A 21737-nucleotide genomic window follows, 5' to 3' on the forward strand; every position below is an offset into this window, starting at 1 on the left:
TCTTCATCTGTTCACAGTCCCTTCATGGAGATATCAGCATTCTGAAGACAACCCTGCTGGAGGGCTTTGCTGGGGTGGAAGATGCTAGAGAACAAAACGAGAGAAATCATAACTTGGGATATTTGCATCTGCTGTATAAGAAACCATTGGACCCCAAAAGTGAAGCACAGCTTCAGGTATAAAGCCTGCTCGCTAACTTTAAACTGGAGTTTTAAAATAAAATGCAACTATTGAGGCTTGAATGTAGGTTGCCCAGAAGCTTTGCCCTGCCACACTCACATTGCTTCAGCACAGTGTAACAACAGTATGATTTCATAGTGTCTTTCAAAGATCTCAAAGTACTTTGCAGACATTACACCCCTAAAACTGCTATTGGTAGGTATTGTCCCCATTTTAAATGGGGGGAACCAGAGACGTACAGAAGTGAAGTGACCTGCCCAAGATCAGAGTCATTGGCAGAGCTGCAAATACAGCTCCTGACTCCCAGTACCCTAGTCTAACCAATGAAGTTTACTTAAGTGAATTTTTTTTGGCCAGTGCCAGTTAATTTTTTTTTAGCACTTCATAAAATGATCTTTTCAGAATTATTTTTATCTTTAGCAAATGCTTTGCAGAGCAATTTGATGATTTATAATGGCTTACAATATTGTGGTTAATTTCATGGATGGCAGAGCATAAAACTAAAGGGTGTTCTAAATGCCTGATTGCAATGGAAAATTTCCCAAAATACTCAAAAGGCTTTGAAAGAAATCAGGATAAAGTACATTCTCTCTCTCTCTCACCCCCCGGCAATGTTGAAAGGTACTATGACAGATATGGCAATTTCCTGAAGTATCTTTGGGAGATTTTACTGTATTAAGTTATTGTATCATTTTGGGCCAGGGATTATATGTTCTACCATGGGGAATGGTGACCACAGCTGTCCAGCAACTAAAAACTGTGTGTGTGTGTTGGGGGGGTGATTAGGCAAATTCATTCTGATTGTAGCACCTCTAGAGAGATACTACCACCTGGAGAGGCTAGCATATACTGGTTTAAACTGGATTATCCAGAGGCTAACTGACAAAGAAAGGACTTTTGCATAAATAGCCTGAGGTTTAAATTGATTCAATGCCTGCTTTCTGGTCCAGCAAATGAACAGAACCTACTCTTCAAGTTGGGCCTCAATCCTTCCTGGGAAGGGCTGCAAGAATTTTTGCCTATGGAGGTCCCGTAAGACTGATAGGTGACCTCTGATAAGCTTTCTAGCATGCATATAGGAACTTCTATAGTTTTCAGTAATGCTTTCTCTGTAATGCTTTCATTGTAAGAATAATTATGCTTGCTTAGAAAGAGCTGTGTGTTAACTTATAACTGGGGTCAGTTACCTTGTTCATAGCCTTTGGAGAGAAAGCAAAGTGCAGATGCAGGCCTCTGTAGGCAGTCTGGCTTGCTGGGGTGTGCAGCCTGGAAAAACCCCAGTCGGGAGGGGGAGCGATGCATGTCTCCACGCAAAGAGAGGTGATGGCTTATCGCTGGAAACCTAAGAGTGGGTGCCCTTACTGGGCCATGGTGGGGGACCACAGATACAGTTGCCCTAAACTATGACAAGTACATCAGGGAAAGTAAAGTAAGCGTGCCCTATAATTGTGACACTTATCTAGTTCTTGGTTCCCTATAGACAAAGCATGCTCATCTCAGGGAGTCTTACTAGGCAGTTGAGGGTACCTTTTGTGTTATAGTAATTAAAAATGGTTTTGTGCTACTAAAAATTAATGGTATGACAGTTAACGTCACATCAGAGTGCACCACTTTGCATGCAATTTCAGATTTTTATTAAAGGGAAAATATCTACCTTCCTAATTCACAGTATTGCATGTTTGTATGTAGTCCTTATATAAAGAGACCCCATTTTGATTTTGGTATACTGTTCATTGCTGACATGGGGCCTGTTGGAATCCCATCCAGGACCAGGAAAAGAATATGTTCCATAAATATATTTATTCATATATTGCTGTAGTGAAAAGAATAGCCACTTTTTCCTTCAGATTTTACTAAAATTCCCCTGGGTGCTGTAGATTATTTTACGGTCCAGCTTGCCTCGTTTCTCCATTTTGTGACTTTAAAGGTATGACAACCTGTTTTTTAAGAGCTGACTGCACAGACCTTGAAAAACAAACATGGGGAAGGATGGCAGAAGCGGGGAGAGAAGCAGAAAAATTGAGACAGGAGTAGGGACATAGGATTTTCAGCTAAACTTTCTGAAAGAGAGTCTGTCTCCCATCTTCTTGATACTTTTTGTCTGTGAAACTTTGCTTAGCCAGTTCCATTCTCACATCTCCTGGATGCAGAATGTTAGCATCAGAATATCCACTTGACCAACTTCTTATGAGCTTTTAACAGGGTTTTAAAGATCATGGGGTTTCTTTGACATTTGAACACATCAACTCACTCACCTGAGAGCTGTTGCTACATCAGTGCTCATAGTTATGGGACGGAGGAATTGTGCTTTTCAGTGTATAACCCTGGGTCAGCAGCAGCGCTGACTCAGTTTCATGTTGGCCTGGTCTGTCTTACTAGAGCCTTGTGCTAATCTTAAAACCAGTTACAATGGAATCCTGCCACAGGGATAGATTTTGGCATCCCACCTCATTTTGATATTTATATTTGAATGGGCACTCTTGAAATCAGTAAAACTAAACTTCCCATTGCATGCACCTCCACTGCCCAAAGGCAGCGTTCTACTAGGCATTTCCATGCTGTGGCATGTGAGAGAAGAATGAAGGCAGGGCGGAAGGGTAGTTTTACATTTGCGCACTGGACTGGGAGTCAAGATGTCTGGGTTCTGTTGCCAGATACACTAATGAACTCTGTGGCCTTGGGCAAGTCACTTTAATCTCCCTATGCCTCAGTGCTTTATCTGTAACGTGAAGATAGTACTTTCTGACCTGACATGGGTGTTGGGAGGAGAGGTTTTTAAGTGCTTGGGAAGTGCTCAGATCCTTGAGTGATTGGGGGGATGGGGGACACATGAGTACCTAGGTAACAGAACTTGAAGTTTTTGAGTTTTTGATCACTTTTTACCTTTAGAAACCAGCAATGTAAACCAGGGGCAAGCACATCATCAGTAGGAAATGGCTCTAGAAAAGTGAGGTTTGATCTGTGTAATACTTGGCATTTGTAACACACTTCATCTTGAACACTTTGCACTGGTAGAGAGCAGGAAGCTGAGGTACTGAAGTTGGCTTGCTCAAGGGCAGACATTAAGCTAGTGACAGATTTGATTAGTAAAACAGAGTTCCATTGTATAGGGTTCTGCCATTCTGATTTAAATTTGCTAGATGTGAATATGTAAGAGTGTCCCACATGACTTTTATTTTGGTTCATTTACAGGGTCTTTAATTTACTTCATTGGATTCGAGTTTCCCGTAGAGAATTGAAAGATGACCTTTTTTTTTTTTTTTTTTCCCCCCCCCCCCCCCCCCCGCCCCTTTGGTAGGAAATTAGACGCTTACACCAGTATGTGAAGTTTGCTGTTCAAGACGTGAATGATGTTCTGGATTTGGAGTGGGACCGGCATCTGGAACAGAAAAAAAACCAAAAGTGAGTGAGTGAAATTGGAATAGAAAATTAGTCTGTGTCTAAGGAGCACACTAATGAATTAGGAATGGGACATTAATAAATAGACAAAAGGCATTTTATGCTTACCACTCCAAAACTTTTTCAAAGAGTTTATGAACAACATTTGACTGAGCCATTTTTACCTGTATTTAAAAGTTCAGACTGCAGACTATTTAACTGTGACTGACTTTGCTATATGCTTTCCAACAAATTCTGTACGTGCTGTAAATTCCACTTTCCGAAATGCCTGTAAAATAGGCTTTGTATGCACTAAACAAATCCAGGGGAGACTGGTAATGAAGCCCTTTTGTTGAACAAGTACCTACATGTTAAATGAATAAATTTACAGTGTACAACAAGAAATATACAACTGACCTGTGCTGCCTTGGTATTTAAACCAAAATGTGGTTTGGGGGGGGTGAAGTCCACTTAAGTCAGTAGGTGAAATAAACCAGTTTTCTGTGTGTGTGCACATGCACCTGCAGCTAGGTGTCTAGTGGTGTTCTCATCTTTTCCTTTTTCTTTTTTCTGATGTTACCAGGCGCCTGATTGTTCCTGAGCGAGAGACTTTGTTTAACACACTTGCTAATAATCGTGAAATAATTAATCAGCAGAGGAAGAGGCTGAATCACTTGGTGGACAGCCTGCAGCAGCTCCGCTTATATAATCAGACTTCTCAATGGAGTATGCCTAGTGACACGTCTTCTCTTAGCAGTTCTCAAAGGTATGTATAATAATTGGAGGTTGCACCAGGAAGTGTATTGAGTTAAGTCTCTTCCCAATAGTATCAGAGGGGTAGCCATGTTAGTCTGAATCTGTAAAAAGCAACAGAGGGTCCTGTGGCACCTTTGAGACTAACAGAAGTACTGGGAGCATAAGCTTTCGTGGATAAGAACCTCACTTCTTCAGATGCATCTTACCCATGAAAGCTTATGCTCCCAGTACTTCTGTTAGTCTCAAAGGTGCCACAGGACCCTCTGTTGCTTTTCCCAATAGTAATGTTTGGAAGTGCATGTCCAAGACAGACTTAACAATCATGCTCTGTAGATATCATAACTGAGTGTAGGAGATGGGAAGGGAGGGGGAGATCCTCAAAAATGGGTACTGGTTGTAAATGTGCAAATTTTGTTCACGAATAACACAAGTGCTCCTCAAATCGGCTTGAAAATTAATTCTGTCGTATTTTGTGGTAGCTTGTTTTAATATATCCGTGTGTCTCTGTGAAAGATGGGCTTTCATAGTAATGAAAACATTGTGAAAATGTAGCCTCAAAAATGATCTATCATTGTCATGTCTCGTGAAGATTACAATAGAATTTTAATTCAGGACAAGAGGGAATTTATTGGCCATTTGATTTTTTTTCCCATAAGTAACTTAAGGTCTTGGTGCATGCAGTTAAATGTTGCAACATCTAAAGAGGTTCTGGTGGCATTCAACAATGGCTGTTGTAAAACAGTGTCATTGAGGCATATGCAGATGGTCAATTCTGTGTCCTTTAGCCCTTGGTGAATTGGGCAGCAAATTATGGTGTTTCCATGTGAGCCTGTGGTTTCTTCTCCTTCCCATACAGCTGTTTCTGTGGGGCAGTGATATGCAGTACCTGGTTTTTGTTTCACTACTGTCTTGTTTCAGCTTTGACAGTGACCTTGAGAGCCTGCGCAGTGCCTTGGTGAAAACTACCTTGGAATCGTATGCCAAGCCCCTGCCGAAAGCACCTGGTAACTCATTGTTCTGTTTTTTTCCCCCACCTGCACATTCTAAAAATGACTTGTAATAGAATCTCCAACTGGTTTCTATAGACTAGTGATTTTTTTTTCATTTTCCAGCTAAATTGTCCCCAGTTAAACAGGCACAGCTGAGGAATTTCCTAGCCAAGAGGAAGACTCCACCTGTGAGATCCACTGCTCCAGGTAAACCTTTGATACATTAGGAATCTGAAACATGCAAGTCTTCCCCCAGAACTTGTTAATATCCTGCCTTATCTGTAGAAGGAAACATTCCTACTTTAGCCCCTTGTATTCATCACTTCCCCAAATAATGGGCTTCTGTTGAACTAGTTCTAGCTAAAAGCTTCCTTTCCCTGCTCAGACTAGACTAATGAGCATTCCTTTTAAGGGCCAGTCCTCAAAGTTGGCCTTCTTATTTTCAGTAACAATAGTGCTGTTTGCTAAACTGTTAAGAAAAGGAACCTAAATACCAAATGGAGGCAAAGTTAGAGGGAATCCCTAATTCTTAACTGTTTTCTTCATACTAGTGTTGGTTATTTCTGTGTAATGCATCTACACTGCGAAAATACAAAGAAGGCTTTTATAAGCCCTTTCACAAAAACGCAAAGTAAAACTAATTGTGAACCATGATCACGCAAAATATTAAATATTTAGACGTGATTTAAGCTTGACTAAATTCTAAATATCTCTTTATGGCAGAGTGGGTGAGTTATTTCTAGCACCTAGGAGCTACAATCATGGACCAGGACCCCTTTGTGCTAGGTGCTGTACAAATACAAACCAAAACGGTGATCCTTGCTCCAAAGAGCTTACAATCTAAGGCATGGGAAGGGCATCATTAAGCTTTGTACTGTACACATATATGTGCAACCCCCCCTTACACACACACACACACACACACACACACACACACACACTCTCTCTCTCTCTCTACGGCTTTTGTTCATAAGAGAGATTTTTAAGATGGGTGTCTAGTCTCTTAATTGCAGTTTAAAACCAAATGCCTCTTTTCTTGATGTTCTCTAATTTAATCAAAGTATGTGGCACTCATTTCAGCATCAACCACCAGTAGCTCTTGTTCTGAAGTAGTTATTATTCAGTGTAAGTCTTGCATATTAAATCACAAAGAACCATTTCTTTACAATAACAGCAGAGAACAATTTGTCATTAAAATCTTGAGATGGAGGCAGTCAAAGGGTTGCAGGAAGCAGCAGTCTGATAGCAAGTTCCTGCCTCTTTCCCTTCCCTCACACTAGACTTACAGTACTAAGAACCATAAATATTGTACTTCATTGTTAAAGTCTCAGATTTGTCAAGGAGATAACAATGTAGCTTGAGACTGATACAGACATGGCTCATGAATAACTGTTTTACAATAGTTTCTACATGAGACTGGGAGGAATGATGTGAGGTTTAAACTTATAAACGTGATTAACAAGAAACCTTTAAACTAGATTTATTTTAAGGATGGTTCTCAGTATCTTCAAGTGTGGAGACACTTGCAGACTCCATGTTATGATAATCTGCTGCTCTTTATGCCATTCTTGAAAGTATTGCCTTAGCACCACACAACTTCCAGAAATGGTGCAACAATACAGCTTATCATACACACCGACATCGCAGGTTACTACTGTTGGCCTTGCCAATATTTCCGTGCCGGTCTTTGCTCCTGCAACCATCCTGCCGCCATCTTCCTACCAGCACTGCGTTTCTGCAGCCTAAATGCTGTCTCGCTGCACACATGGCTGGGGAATTTCAAAGTGTCATTTGAGATTGAAACCTGAATCTCAGGATCACAAACAGCTCCTGCACTTTGAAAGCTAGGGTTTTCTCTTGCTTTATCATGACCGCTTTGAGAGTTCCAAAGAACTCTTGGCCCACTCGTTACCCCACCAGGTGGCACGTCACTTGGTGAACACCGAACGCTGAATGCCACTGTGAAGAAAAGGTTTTTTTCACTAAATGTAACAAATATGGAGATTGAGACGAATCCTAATTTGCATATTAACCAGTCAGTTTCAAGTGTGACCTTCAGATCCCTCAGGGCAATAGGGGCAGACACTAAAAATAAGGGTTTCCATCTGTTATAACCACAATGGGTGGCTTTTCAGATGGATGGCTCCTATAAGTCAGAACAATGGTTCTTATGGCACTGGGAAGCCTTGGAATGTCACCTGCTCCAATATAGTTTTTGAATCAGTCTCAGTATCACAATATTTGGGGGTCGTTGGCACCCAGGCTCCTAAGAGACGAACCCCAACGGCCCTGTGTGCCTTGGGCGGTTCATAATAGACCATGCGAGTTAACAGCATTTATGGGGGCGCTGATGTCATTGTAAGAAGAGTGTCTTCAGGCTCTCTTCCTTATTTTAGACACTTTTGACCCCCTTTCAGTTTTGTTCCTATAGCCAAAAAAGGTTCATTGACAATGTCCGCACTGGTAACTTTCAAGCATGTAATATTTCTCGTCTGCTTCTTCCGTAAGTAACGTCTCTCCCAATCCATTATAAGAGTATAACAAAGCAGCCCTTATTTTTAATTTGAAAGGATCAGGTGATTGCAGGTTACCTTAATGTAACGCCAGGCCACACGGCATGTGGTGCCAGAGTTGAGAAGTCAGCTTCTGCACCATGAAGTTAAAATGAGACCATTCAAAAGTTTTATAGACATGGTGTTTCTATAGCCATTGAGATTAAATAGCACCCTCATTGGCTTTGGATGACAGAATAATGTGGCTCTTGTCCCATTGCAGCCAGTCTCTCCCGATCAGCCTTCTTGTCTCTGAGGTATTATGAAGATTTGGATGAAGTCAGTTCAACATCCTCCATTTCCCAGTCGCTGGAGAATGACGATTCACAGGTCGTAGAGCAGGAAGAGGAAGCTGCTCCAGTCCAAGTCCCCCGACATGCTCCTGTAGTCCGTACTCCCTCTATTCAGCCTGGTCTAATGGCACAGTCTCCACCATTTGGTAAACCTCATCTCACAATGGGCACTTTAAGTGAGTAGAGTTTGGAACTGCATTCCCCTTCTTGTTTATGACCTTGTTGATGGTTTTTAATCTCTACAGTGCTTGTCATAACATCAAATCTAGGTGAAATGATTTTGTGGTGTCTGTCTTCATGTTGCCAAATCGCCAAGAGCAATTAACAATACAGAATTATAGCCCCCTTGAACTCAGGCCACTAGTGTTGAAGTAACATTGGAAACTTTATTGTGCTTTTCCTATAGCCTGGGCCTTTTACATCAAGACGGAGAAATTCAACTAAGATTATCTATTGGCTAGAGGACAGGAGGAAAAGTCAAGACTCCTGCCTTTGCCACTAATGTGTGACTTTGGGCAAGTTACTTGACTTCCTTGTGCCTCAGGTTCCCCAACAGTAAAAATGGATGAACCTTTCTGAGCCATAAGTATAAAATCTTACAAGGGAGACATGCATATTGAGGGCCTCAGTTTGTAGCTTTGTGTGTCTGACTTCTGCTTTCAACTGGTGTAGCCAGGTTTAATACTTCGCATCCCAGCGTCTGCCAGTAAGGTGACTGCTTGTGTGTGTTCGGTTTCTCTCCACACCCAGAAGAGTTGTGGTCACTTCTGTAGGGATCCTCTAAGCAAGATGTCAATAGACATGACTATAAGGACAGACTGAGAAACAGTCAGCCAATATGTCCATGCCTTTATGTGACTGCCTACATCTGGTAGCTGATTGAGAAGGAGTATTTTCAGCAGATGACATTCTAATTGTTAAGGTTTATTAAGGAATTAATGTATGAACTGGGTTATGTTTTTCCAAAGGGAGTAAGATTAAGGGTTGGCAATTTGACACACCCTTTATGCTGAAAAGATAGCTGATTAGGGCTCCACTGCATGCAGTTCATTAGAAGTTATGGGAAAGTGAACATTGCCAGATTTGATGAATTGCTAGTTGCTTGACTGTTGTAAATTAGTCTTGTCTGACTATATGAGGATTCAGAGGGAACAGGTATATAGTGTATAGTTTGTAAAGAGTCAGTATATTCTAGTGGGGCTTTTCAGTCTCCCTTGTTCATGGGAGTTCAATGAACTGTATCTTTTTTTTTTTTTTTTTTTTAGTGCCTACGTCTTCAAGCAGAATCGTTCCACACGGTGCAGATAGCACAATGCTTGCAACAAAGACTGTGAAACATGGGGCCCCTGCTCCCACTGTCACCGTCCCAGCACCACAAGCAGCTGCTGCAGCAGCATTGAGAAGACAGATGGCTAGCCAGACTCCAGGTAAAACTAAAGTTAACTGACTCAAGTCTGGGCATTTCTGTGTGTGTGTGGTGGTTTTATTTGTTTATTTTATTTATGTAGTGAGTGAATTTAATAGATTTTTTTTTAATGCCTTTGAGGGTAAGAAATCATTGACCTCGGCATAAGCCAGGTCTGATATGTACAGGATCTGTATATTATTCCCCACACAATGCTGCCAGTGGTCTAGACCTTCTCTCTTATTTGAACTATCAGGAAAAAAATGCCTGAAGAATCAACACCCAGGGCTATTTAATATTCATTTTAATCTATGCAGAAACACAGGAGTTCATGACTATATATCTTCAAAAACTAACATTACGATCATCTGATATACATAAGCCCCAAGGAATTCCTGAGGGTTGACTATTGCACAACTAAAATAATAACCAATCTATATGTAAAAATCCTCCATGATTAATGAAAGGTAAAAGGAAAAGATGTGTTGCCCATCCTAATAGTTCTTCACCGTGTTAGTTACATTAAAAGATGTATATTTTAAAGCAGTTTAATATTAATGTTAAAGGAACACTGTCAGGTAGGTTAGTCCTTAAACCTGGCTATGGGGTTTTAGAAGACGTTAATAGAAAAATCTCCATATATGAGGGTTTTTTTTTTGTTTTTTGTTTTTTAGTTTGCTTGGATTTAGACATCCAATCAGCACCAATGTAGCACCCAATCATTGCAGGAAATAATAAAATTCAGCTACGTACAAAAAGGAAACTGACTAGTCTTTCTTGTCCAACATGAATGGAACTGCAAAAAGTAGATAAACAGCATGAATACTGGAAAAGTAAATTAGGCATTTCAAATTCTTTGTTTTATTAATCCCAGAAGTTAATAAGGGAAAGGGCGAAAGGGCAAGGTGAGAGAGATTTGTGTTAAGTATGACTTACTCTCTATAAATCTCTCAATGCGAAATACAGTAATTCCAAATATTACAGAATCCGGTAAACTACTTTATATTACTCTAATTTAGATTATAATACAATGTAATCTAACTAATTTACTACAAGTAATTCTACAGAGTAATTACAGTATAAATTATAGTAAAGTTTATATGACATTGCCGCACAAACTGACACATAAAATTACTTTTAACACCTAGGACTAATATTTGAATATATGCATTTACACAAATAGAGCATGCATTTATGTGGCCAAAATAGCAATCATGCACACTCAATAGGTATTTCTATATGTGCCATTCTTTTACAGTATAATTGTGGCATCTTAATATAGACTTTTATTCTCCACAGAAATATTTTTTGGAGGGGATGGGAGAAAGGAAAGGGATATGATCATAATCGCAGTTCCAAGGATAAAATAGCCAGAATTCTGAATTGCAATCAGGAGGTCTGTCAAGTATTGATACCAGTTATCACACCAGTTATTAATGTCCTTCCATGCATAGTTGTCAAAAACTCTATATACATCCTAGATGTGCTATCATAAGTCACAAATTTTCTCATCTGCAATAAATTATCCATATCAAATTTGAGCCAAATCCATGGTTTCTGCTGATATGAATAGACCAGGAGTTCCCTTGTAGCTAGTGTACTGCAGATTCCTTCCCCTGTCCTCCTAGGTGTACATAGGTGGTGGTCTAGTTAAGAAGCTACTCCTCTGGATACTTGTACGAACCATGTGCAGAGGAATATTTCAGCTAATTGGTGGGATTCATCTCTGTTCACTCTTAAAGCAGTCAGCACCTCCTTGACTGAATCAACTCTAAAGAACGTCCCTCAGGTGGTGAACGTGCGAGAACTGAAGAACAATGCCTCAGCCCCTGCTGTTTCTGCAGTAATAGGGTGCGTGAATGATTTTCCTTTCTCTACATTTTAATGTTCCTTTAATTAGCCCTTGCAATAAGGTTCATCTGCCAGTAGGGGGCAGTATTACTGCTTCATATAGTCTGAACCAGTGGAAGTGTTTTGGGGAGTAATGCAGGAATGAACAGCTGCTCCTTGCTGTTTTGTTAGGACGCAGGTCTGTGGAGAGGTGCTGGGGGGAGGTGGCAGGTACTGTCCTCCCTGAGTCATTCAAGGACATGCTACATGATTTGCCTAAACAAGAAATTTCCAGTTTCTGATTGAGTCCTGGTAATCTAGGCTAGTGGATCAGTATTGAATTCATTATTAGTTTGTATGTAAATATAAAATATGTTGGTACATCCCCTTTCTGTTATAGTTCTAGATCCTATGGTTTCATTGCTAATGCAAACTCTGAATCCTATTACCTCAGTGGCAAGCTTGAAACTTTGCTATATGGTCCCCACTTCCCAGTTACTAGTATTTTTGCATGTATCCTCTACTTTTTGAGTGGGGGGGGGGGAAACACACGCATCTGCAACTGACTGGGTCTCTGTGTGTTTGAGCTGTCGGGCTGCTCTCCTGTTTATTCCTTCTACCATAGAAAACATCTGCTCTGTAGTTTACTTCTCTAATCTCATGCCCCTGGGTTCCTGCCCTGAAGGATTAAGTTTATACTCCAGCTTCTCTAGTAACTTGCATCATTGGAATTTCTTCACAGTAGAAAACCCTTGATATATCAAGGATTAAATATTAATTAGGGACAGAGCTCCCCAGAAATATATCCAGATGCTAGGCTGTCCTGCTCAACAGAAACCCACGAATATGTGCTAACTGTTTAATTTACAATTTATCAAGCAGTTCTGACTCCCCTATGAGTTTAACTGAAGCTGTTGGCCTTCCGATACTCCACATCCCACAGCCAGCTCAGGTCATTCCAGGGATTTCTCTCTTCTCACCAAGCAGTGTCACCAGTCACAAAACTAATTCTTTCCTCTGTATTGGTAATGACCTTGAAATCTCAAGAGAGATGAATGATTTTTTTTTTTTCTTAAAGTGAGGGAGGAGAGATTTCCACTGAAAAGTATTAGAGGAGTTAAGGATTATGCTGTATTCCTGCTAGGATTAAAAAAAAAATGGTATTACAAAAGGAGATAAATTCACCATATGCTTCCAATGTAAATTGTCTAGAATTCCAAATGCTTTATCCTGGACGATGGTGTGCATTGGACATGCGCCTCTTGGAACTATTTGTTTGCCACTTCTGGATTTCATGTATTTTCTATTCCTCTCTTTGATGGAGAAGGGAAAGCAGAATTCCTTTGAAATAGTTTATCAGAATGCCTTGGAAAAGGAGTTTTGTAATAGTGAGCACCAGCTGTTGCTCACCTCCTGGGAGTCCATCTTGGAGGGTCTACACTTGGAGAAGGTTCAGAAGTTCTTTAGTATTTCATTTTCCCTAAAAGCAACTGCCTTCCTCTAAGGCAGTATTTTCTTGAAGAGCTGTACACTACCAAATAACAGTGCCCAGAACTCCTGCCAAAAGCCAAATTGGGATGAGCCTGTGGGAGTGATCTTGACGGGATTTAAGTTGGTTGCGTGTAAATTGATTTAACTATTACTCCTGGGGAATTCTGTGCCGCCAAAATTAAATTTTGTGCACAATATTTTAAAATTCTGCATATTTTATGTCAAAACAACACAATATAATCACACCAGTTTCAATTATTATTTTCGGTAATTTATTTTAAAATACCTGTCAGCAAATATGTCTGTAACAATACAGACAACAAAAAAGATTTGGGAAATGTTTTTTGACAAATAGATTCCTTGCTAGGCATATTAATACAGAACTCTGAGTAATAATACATCTAAACTACAATACAGAACCATATTTCCTGCACCCCTCAGACGCAGTGCAAAGGCTTGGGGAGTCGGGGGGGAAAGGAAAGTAATTGCTGGAAAGGAGCCTGGGTGTGAACTTGGAGGGTTGTTGGGTCTGGGTGGGAAAAGTATGGAACAGTTTTTGGGGGTGGGGGGTAGGGAGGGATTGTTAGGGACCTTCCCCCATGCAGACCCTGGCTGACCCCTAGCCTCTCCCATTCAGTCAGACACATCTGCCCCTGTGTTCTTGCACCCCCTGTCCATGTATCCCTCCACCCCCACTCAGACACCCACTCCCTGATCCCCATGTGTCCCTGCACCCCCTCTTCTGTCCCTGTGTGTCTCTGTGCCCCCACTCAGCCATCCCCCTTCCCCATGTAGCCCTGCACCCCTTCAGCCATCCCATCTCCTCATCCCTATGTGTGCCTGCACCCCTTCTCCCCTATCCTTATGTCTCTCTGTGTCCACACTCAGCCATCCCCCTTCCCCGATGTGGCCCTGCACCTCCCTCTCACCGTGGCCTTGTGCCTCCACTTCCATTCAGCCCCTGCCTCAGTCTGGCCTCCCCCACTAGCCCTTATGAACCTCAGTCTGACCCTCCAGAAGCTCCACGCTGTCTGTCTCCCCATATCCCCTTTCTCCTGACCTGGCCTGACAGGCGCTGTGAAGAAAGCACTGCAGGCTCTTTCTCTTCCCTAGCTGGCTGGGAGTGACTGCTGTGTTCTAGCACCACAGTGCCCTCTGGTGGGCAAAAGGCAGAATTGCAACAACTTTCCAGCAGAAGCTATTTTCTGCAACAACAACAAAATTAAAAATGTGTGGCATATTAATTATGCACGTGCGCAGTGGCGTAGAATTCCCCCAGGAGTAAAACTATATCTCTTGCCTCAATGATCATCTCACTCACCGTTATGCAGCCTGGTTAGGAGTGCTGTATTCAAAATGAACAATTGATGCACATCTTGGATGAGTGTTAACTTGACCTCTATGATATAACTATTTTAGCTTTAAATAGTTTTTGACTTACAGTATCGATCTGTATCTATAATTCATGGGGTGCCATGTACCTTTATATTACAATAAGGCTGTAAAAGCCTTTGAATAACAGACCTCCTAAAAATGTACCATCTAAAAAGTCTATCAAATAGAACCCATGCTAGCCGGTCACATTGCTGGATGGATGCTCCTTATTTAGTGATCAAAGTTGTCATGCTTTTGCTACTTAGGCATCCTGTTTCTCTCTTGCCACAGCAGCACCTTCTCTGGGTTGTTGAGCTGCAGTGATTTCTAATCATTATCAGGGGTTTTGTGGCCTGTAGTTAAACAAGCCGGTGGCCTCAGTCCACTTCTTAGTGTATGGTTGATCTCCTCGTCAAAAAAAAAAAAAAGGGTATCTCCACACTTGGAACCAAACTGGCCTTTGTTAATGGTTTCATCAGAGGAGCGAAGGATTAAAGGAGTTTGAAGACCAAACTTTCCTCTCAATCAGAGAAGTGACCCCTTCAGAACATTGTGGGACAATGTGGGGAAGCTTGCTCCACTTCTACCTGTATTTTACCTGCTCTGTGCTTTGCCTTCAATCTGGCACCTTTTTAATAAACATCCTATTTATCTATGGCACCAACATTGATCAGATCAAGCGAGCGTAGCTACACTGAGTGAGTAGAAATCATATCCTTCTAATAAAATATCAATGGCTCACTATCATTTCCCCTTTGGGAAGAACTTTTTTGATAAATGTTAAGGTCATGAGTTGCACAAAATCATTTACATGCAGATGATACACTTATACCTTTCGCTGATTCTAAAAGTAATTTAAGTTCTTACTGCAAAGAGTAAATCACTGAAATGTCTTCAGTGATCTCTGGATGTAATTTGACAAAGGAACAGAGAAATGTACAAATTGAGATGATCTCTGTACATAAATCTATGATTAAAATTGGTTTGGAAAACCTTCATGAATACAGAAGGTAATGGCTGACAAATCTGATCTGGCTTTTACTTCAGCGCATGATGACAGTGTTTTGCTCCTGTATGCTGACATTCTGTACTGCTCCAGCAGAAGGAGAAAGGAAGGCTGAATCAGAGAGTCTTTTTAGTCTCTTAATTTCTATATATATTATACCAAAGAACATCCAGCACCACACAGTGAGGCTGCATCTTTATCACTAGGTTCTAGTCTGTCACCACAAAACTTCAAGACATAGTTTTGAGCAATTCATGCACAAGATGTTTGCCTTATACTTGATGTGTGCTATGTAACCAGAGTGCCTTCAGTGAGTCAGCATTATCTAGTGGCTGACTTTCGTTTGGCGCTCTGTCACTGAGAGACCTTGAGCAAGTTACTAACCTCTCTGCCTCAGTTTCCTCATCTGTGCAGAGGGCACAGTATTTTGTGAAGCACTTTGAGACCCTCTGGAAAAAGGTGGTCTGTATCTTTTTTTTAAAGTCGACTTGTTTCATGAAATCATAGCAGATATCTTTAATTTTTTAAATCTAAAGTATTCAAGGACCTTTAGATTTTTTTTTTTTGTTTGCTTTAAATTTAAAGTGTTAGTCTGTAGCTATTTTAACATAAAGTTTAAACAGACCTAGTAGGAGGAAAGGCTTAACACATTCAATGGAGTGAGTTCATGTGGTGAGCAGGAGGAGAGAATATGAATATCCTGGTTGGTAGCCGTCAGAGAAGATTGGAGTTTATAAACTGGAATAGATCAGGTCTATGAAAGGACCTTTGTAATTCAGGGGTTCCTTTTCTGTGGGGATATGTGGTTGTATGTAGCCAGTAGGAGGCAGAAGAAGCTAGAAGTGAAAGTTTTTATGGCTGTAGCATAGTGTTTGAGTAAAAAGCAACAGAAGGTCCTGTGGCACCTTTAAGACTAACAGAAGTATCGGGAGCATAAGCTTTAATGGGTAAGAACCTCACTTCTTCAGATGCAAGTCTTTTTACAGATGTTGCTTTTTACAGATTCAGACTAACATGGCTACCCCTCTGATGTTTGAGTAAGTTAACTGTCCATGTAACAGAAGGAATCCTGCTTTGCTGATGAAAGCGGGCTTTCACTGGGGGATTTTCATATCTGCACTGGCTTTGGAAATTGTCACTTTCCTTGACCAGCTGATACCAGTGACTGAAAGTGACAAGGGAAAGTGCATTCTCTGATGCTGCCTATCAGGATGCTTCAAACTCCTTTTTGCTGTATTTTGCATCATGATGATTTAAAGTAAGATAAGGGTTTCCAGTGCTGTGTGTGTTATACATCTCAACCTTGGATTCTGCAGACATGGGATCAAAAAAGCCTCCAGCAGCTGAGACCTCTCCCTTGTCACAAAACTCAGTACCTGGCACTTTCGGGTGTATTCTACTTTAGAGTTCTTTTTTTATAATAGGTTTGGGTGTGGGAGGGCTCTTAAGAAGCTGAATGTTTCGGTCACACCTGGTCATCTGTTGAATCTCCTAGCTGTTTGCTCCGTAGCCCTTCTCCCCTGCTTTTATCTCTTCCTTCTACATTTCTCCTGGAACATCCTCCTATGTTAAATGCGAGTCCAGGGCCCAGCTTCTGTTCAGAGCCCCTGCACAGCCCTTAGTTGAATTTCCATATGCTTCTAGTGTGCAATACTCTGGAGCCCTCTAGTGTTGGGAGCACCCCAGACACAAGCACTTCTCAGGCCATGCAACAATTCAGCTAGAAAGATATCTGCTGCTTGCACTGAGAGCCTCTTTGCCCTCTGCTCCAGCAGGGACTTTCAGCTGAGAGACTTCATGCTGCGGGTTTCCCCCAGCAGCACTCTCTCTGCCGAAGGCCTCCTGCAGGAGCAGAAGGCACAGAGAGGCTCTCAGCCCCGGCAACAGTGGCAGCATAAGACTCAAACCCATTGATAAGACACAGGTGATCTTTAAGCCTAGTTTAATAGTCACTTAATTCGGAAAACAAAAAAGGCTGTTGATTAAAGAATTTTCGCAAACACTCGTGGCTCCTCAAAGGAGCCACGGCTCATAGTTTGGGAATCACTGATTTAGAGCAGCAACTCCATTGCCAGTAGAATCGCCACCACTGTTGATTTAGGGACGTAAGCAGGGCCGGCTCCAGGCATCAGCCGAGCAAGCTGGTGCTTGGGGCGGCAGATTGAACGAGGTGGCATTCTGCCAATCCTAGGGCGGCACGGCTGCTTTTTTGTTTTGTTTTTTTGTTCCGCTCCGGCCGCCCTGTAGGAGGTGGCGGCGCGGAGGACGGGAGCGCCCTGCGGCAAGCCCGGCAGGGCAGTCCTCGTCCTTCCATCCCCTCCGACCGGAGTGGGGCCCTCGCGGCAGGTGACACTGCGGGAGGGGCCGCGTGGCAGCACCCCGCTGTAGCCCTGGCCACCCCCCTTCTCTCTCTCTCTCTCTCTCTCCCGCCCGTTCCTTCCCCCTCTCCCCCGCTAGCCGGTCCCCCTGTACCCGCACTCAGGCCGCGCCGCAGGTGTTTTTTGTTTTTTGTTTTTGCTTGGGGCGGCCAAAAAGCCTGAGCCGGCCCTGGATGTAAGTCTAAGGGAGAAGGTCCAGAGCACCCTCTTCCTCCCTGTCCCTGTAAAAGCTGATTTGGGAAGGCGAACTTTAATTGACACATTCGCTATTTAGCAAAACTCCAAAGATCTATTTTTCTAGCAAGTGACTGTCTCCTCTAGCTGACCATGAAGTTTTAGAAATCAAGTATTTGAGCTGTCTCTGAATGTTCCAATTCTCGGATTTCTTGGAGAAAGGAATTGTATTTGTATTGCAACCCACATAAGCTAGTTTCGTGTCTCCAAGCATGTCCTGCTTTGTTCCTCCAGCTTGCCTTGGGCATCTGCAGGCCCTGGCAGTCCCTGAAACTCATTCATTTTCTCTCTTGTAACATTGATTATTGTGCGTGGGGGAGAGCAGTGCTACGTACTGCATACAGAACATTCCTCGGGAACTGATTCGTGTGGTTCAACAGTAGGAATACCGCTCTGCTACACCTTCAGGGAGCCCTGGAATGAAATTATGGGGATCTCATCTTCCTATTTAGTCCTGATTGGTATCTCTGAAGAGTCTTTATGCTCTTATTTTGCCAGTCATTGCTCGTTAATACCCTGCCTGTAATGAGAAGTGAGATCAAGGGGTTATTGCGAAGGTCTGTGCATTAGACTCCTGAGTTCTGTTCCCAATCCTGCCACAGATTTCTTGTGATCTTGGGCAAGTTGCATAACTGCCATGCTTGTTTAGTCATCTGTGAAATGTGTATAATGCTCACCTACTTCCAGAGGTATCATTAGGCTTAATGTTCAAAAGTGCTTTCAGATCCTGGGATGAAAGAATGTTAGGAGTGTGTTATGACTGTAAGTGGGTCTAAGGTTTAATCCTGCCTTTTCCCATCTCCCCTGAACTCTGTACATAATCTAGTTTGTGTGGAAATGAACTGAACCTGGTGTACACATCTGCTGGAGCTGCGCATTAGTCAAGTGGGCTTTAGATAGGGCTTTTGACAGGTAAATCGATTGTGCAAGAGCTTTCAAATGATCGCCTATAGGAAGCTAGCATGGCGTTTCCACCTGGGATCTTGCATATTGTGTTGATGACAGGCAAATAAGTTCTGTTGCCAGTACACTGATTCTGAGTATTGAAATGGCAACCCCCGTGCTCAATGTGTTCATGACCTGTAGGAATCCTTGTGTGATATTTACCAAATCTAGCCTTCAGGCATGGTACTGGCTTTTCCCCTTCATTATAGGGTTTCAGATTCTATTGACACTTGGCTCAGGGCGTGCTGGTGGTATGTAGAGCTGAAGGTAAAACATCCGTGGAGATATTGGTTACGGTGCACCCTATACAGGCTGGATTCAACCCCTTGCATAGTTTGTTCTCATTCAGTTCAGGAATGCAGGGTGCCCTTCCCTGAAGCTTTGGTAGCAGTCTGGTTATAATGCTTCTGAATGGTGGTTGTTCTGTTGGGTGTGGGTGTGTGAGTGGGTGGTGGTCCTGAGAGGGCGCGTGCAGAACGATGTCGTCACATCAGACCTAGACGTTTGATTCAGTATTAGAAATGCATGACATCACCTTGGCTTGAGATAAAAGGGCTTTGTTCCTGATTGGCAGACAGACATGGTCTGAATCTTAAGACTAGCTTGTGTCCCGAGGATTGGAGGAGAGCATTCAGGACATAGGGCATTACTGCTACAGTGTAATGCACTGTGTGTAACAGTCTGCAGACAGAGGGATCTGGATGAAAAAGATCCTTGTTTGACCAGGGGGTCTAAAATCGTTGTCTAGAAGCGGTCTCATTAACCAGTACAGTTATGCTAAATAACCTCAGATGTTGGGTGTACTGTGTGGCACAAGATTGAAGTGCCTTTAATCACTTGATGGATGGGCATATGGTAGAACCAGAAATGCTGTTTGTGTTTAGTACAAACACTAATGACCTATTTTCTAGGCTGTGGGATGTCTGCAGTGGGCAGGCGTTCTCCTGAGGAGACTTGGCTATAGCCTTTGCCACCTCATCCCCACCACCACCCTTAGCACCAATCAGTGCTGCCCGGAACATAGGCTGCAAAGGGACATGAAGCACCCTTCCAGGAGCACCATTGCATACCCCTAGAGCCACTAGATAGGGTTAATTCTGGCTGGTGCAGCTTTTGCAGAGTACATCATAGTGTATGCGAGAAGTGCTGAATTGACGGTTCTAAGAAGTGAAACCATCTGTCCACACCAATGCCCTTCTGCCTTGTTGTGGAGGGACCACCTGCTGGATTGCGAGAGAGCACTTCGCTCTTCCTGCCCTTTTCATTCTTGGCCTCTCTGAGTGTGTCAAGTATAATTTGAATGTAGACTCCAGACTACTAAAAACTATATTGAAATCGCCAGCTCATTGCACATACAACTGACAACAGTTCAATGGTCTAATGACTTGCCATAACAAACATGCCCTGGACTTGAACTAGTAGCTTGAAAGGGAGAGACTCCCATCCAGTTACCAATGCCATGGGGGTATCTATTCATTCTCTCTACACCCAGGGACCTTGAGCATCTTGTGATGTTTCTCATCACCTCCCTTCCTCTAATATTGAGCATTCTCTAGTGCTAGTCAGTTGCTGAAATTGTTATTGTGATAGCTAGGCACAGGGCTATTCCAGTGTGTGCAACACGGGGAGCTTTCATTGCTGGAAGGGAAGGACTTGCCATTAGTGCCAGTCCTTTTTAAAGCTTTGTTTACAGCATCAAATCCTATTCAAGCTTCCCTTCCCCTCCCCTCACCCCCACTAAAAAGGCAAATGGCTGTGAGAAATCATGCTTGTGTGTACTTGTCCAATTCCCTTGGGATGTTAGGAAAATTCTGAAAGTTTTCCTGGTGACTGACTGACTGACACTGCTGATGTAGTGTGCGGGAGTTGGAGTGGTGTAGTAGTTACAGCACTTTTGAGACCCAGATTTCATTTCTGCCTAGAGAGAAGGACTTCATAGAATATCAGGATTGGAAGGGACCTCAGGAGGTCATCTAGTCCAACCCCCTGCTCAAGGCAGGACCAACCCCAACTAAATCATCCCAGCCAGGGCTTTGTCAAGTCTGACCTTAAAAACCTCTAAGGATGGAGATTCCACCACCTCCCTAGGTAACACATTCCAGTGCTTCACCACCCTCCTAGTGAAATAGTGTTTCCTTATATCCAACCTAAACCTCCCCCACTGCAACTTGAGACCATTGCTCCTTGTTCTGTCATCTGCCACCACTGAGAATAGCCGAGCTCCATCCTCTTTGGAACCCCCCTTCAGGTAGTTGAAGGCTGCTATCAAATCCCCCCCTCACTCTTCTCTTCTGCAAACTAAACAAGCCCAGTTCCCTCAACCTCTCCTCGTAAGTCATGTGCCCCAGCCCCCTGATCATTTTCGTTGCCCTCCGCTGAACTCTCTCCAATTTGTCCACATCCTTTCTGTAGTGGGGGGCCCAAAACTGGACACAATACTCCAGATGTGGCCTCACCAGTGCCTAATAGAGGGGAATAATCACTTCTCTCGATCTGCTGGCAATGCTCCTACTAATGCAGCCCAATATGCCGTTAGCCTTCTTGGCAACAAGGGCACACGGTTGACTCATTATCCAGCTTCTTGTCCACTGTAATCCCTAGGTCCTTTTCTGCAGAACTGCTGCTTAGCCACTCTGACCCCAGCCTGTAGTGGTGCATGGGATTCTTCCTTCCGAAGTGCAGGACTCTGCACTTGTCCTTGTTGAACCTCATCAGATTTCTTTTGGCCCAATCCTCCAATTTGTCTAGGTCCCTCTGTATCCTATCCCTACCCTCCAGTGTATCTACCTCTCCCCCCAGCTTAGTGTCACCTGCGAACTTGATGAGGGTGCAATTCATCCAGATCATTAATGAAGATATTGAACAAAACCGGCCTCAGGACCAACCCCTGGGGCACTCTGCTTGATACCGGCTGCCAACTAGATGT

At 42.8% G+C, this 21737-nt stretch overlaps 1 protein-coding gene across 3 annotated transcripts in view; it reads left to right on the plus strand.

The window, feature by feature from the left end:
- The window catches only part of NUP214 (nucleoporin 214), a 78816-nt gene that overhangs the window by 21311 nt on the left and 35768 nt on the right, over positions 1-21737 (plus strand). For 2 of the 3 annotated variants that reach the window (XM_034793842.1, XM_034793840.1), the window contains exons 17-24: positions 18-176; positions 3479-3582; positions 4142-4324; positions 5233-5318; positions 5427-5510; positions 8079-8324; positions 9414-9575; positions 11296-11404. In XM_034793842.1, coding sequence (XP_034649733.1) covers positions 18-176; positions 3479-3582; positions 4142-4324; positions 5233-5318; positions 5427-5510; positions 8079-8324; positions 9414-9575; positions 11296-11404 — 1133 coding nt within the window. The remainder of the gene's footprint in view (positions 1-17; positions 177-3478; positions 3583-4141; positions 4325-5232; positions 5319-5426; positions 5511-8078; positions 8325-9413; positions 9576-11295; positions 11405-21737) is intronic. The other variant, XM_034793841.1, reaches the window with a different exon arrangement.

Source organism: Trachemys scripta, chromosome 17 (genome assembly GCF_013100865.1).
Source record: "Trachemys scripta elegans isolate TJP31775 chromosome 17, CAS_Tse_1.0, whole genome shotgun sequence".
Lineage (NCBI taxonomy): Eukaryota > Metazoa > Chordata > Testudines > Emydidae > Trachemys > Trachemys scripta.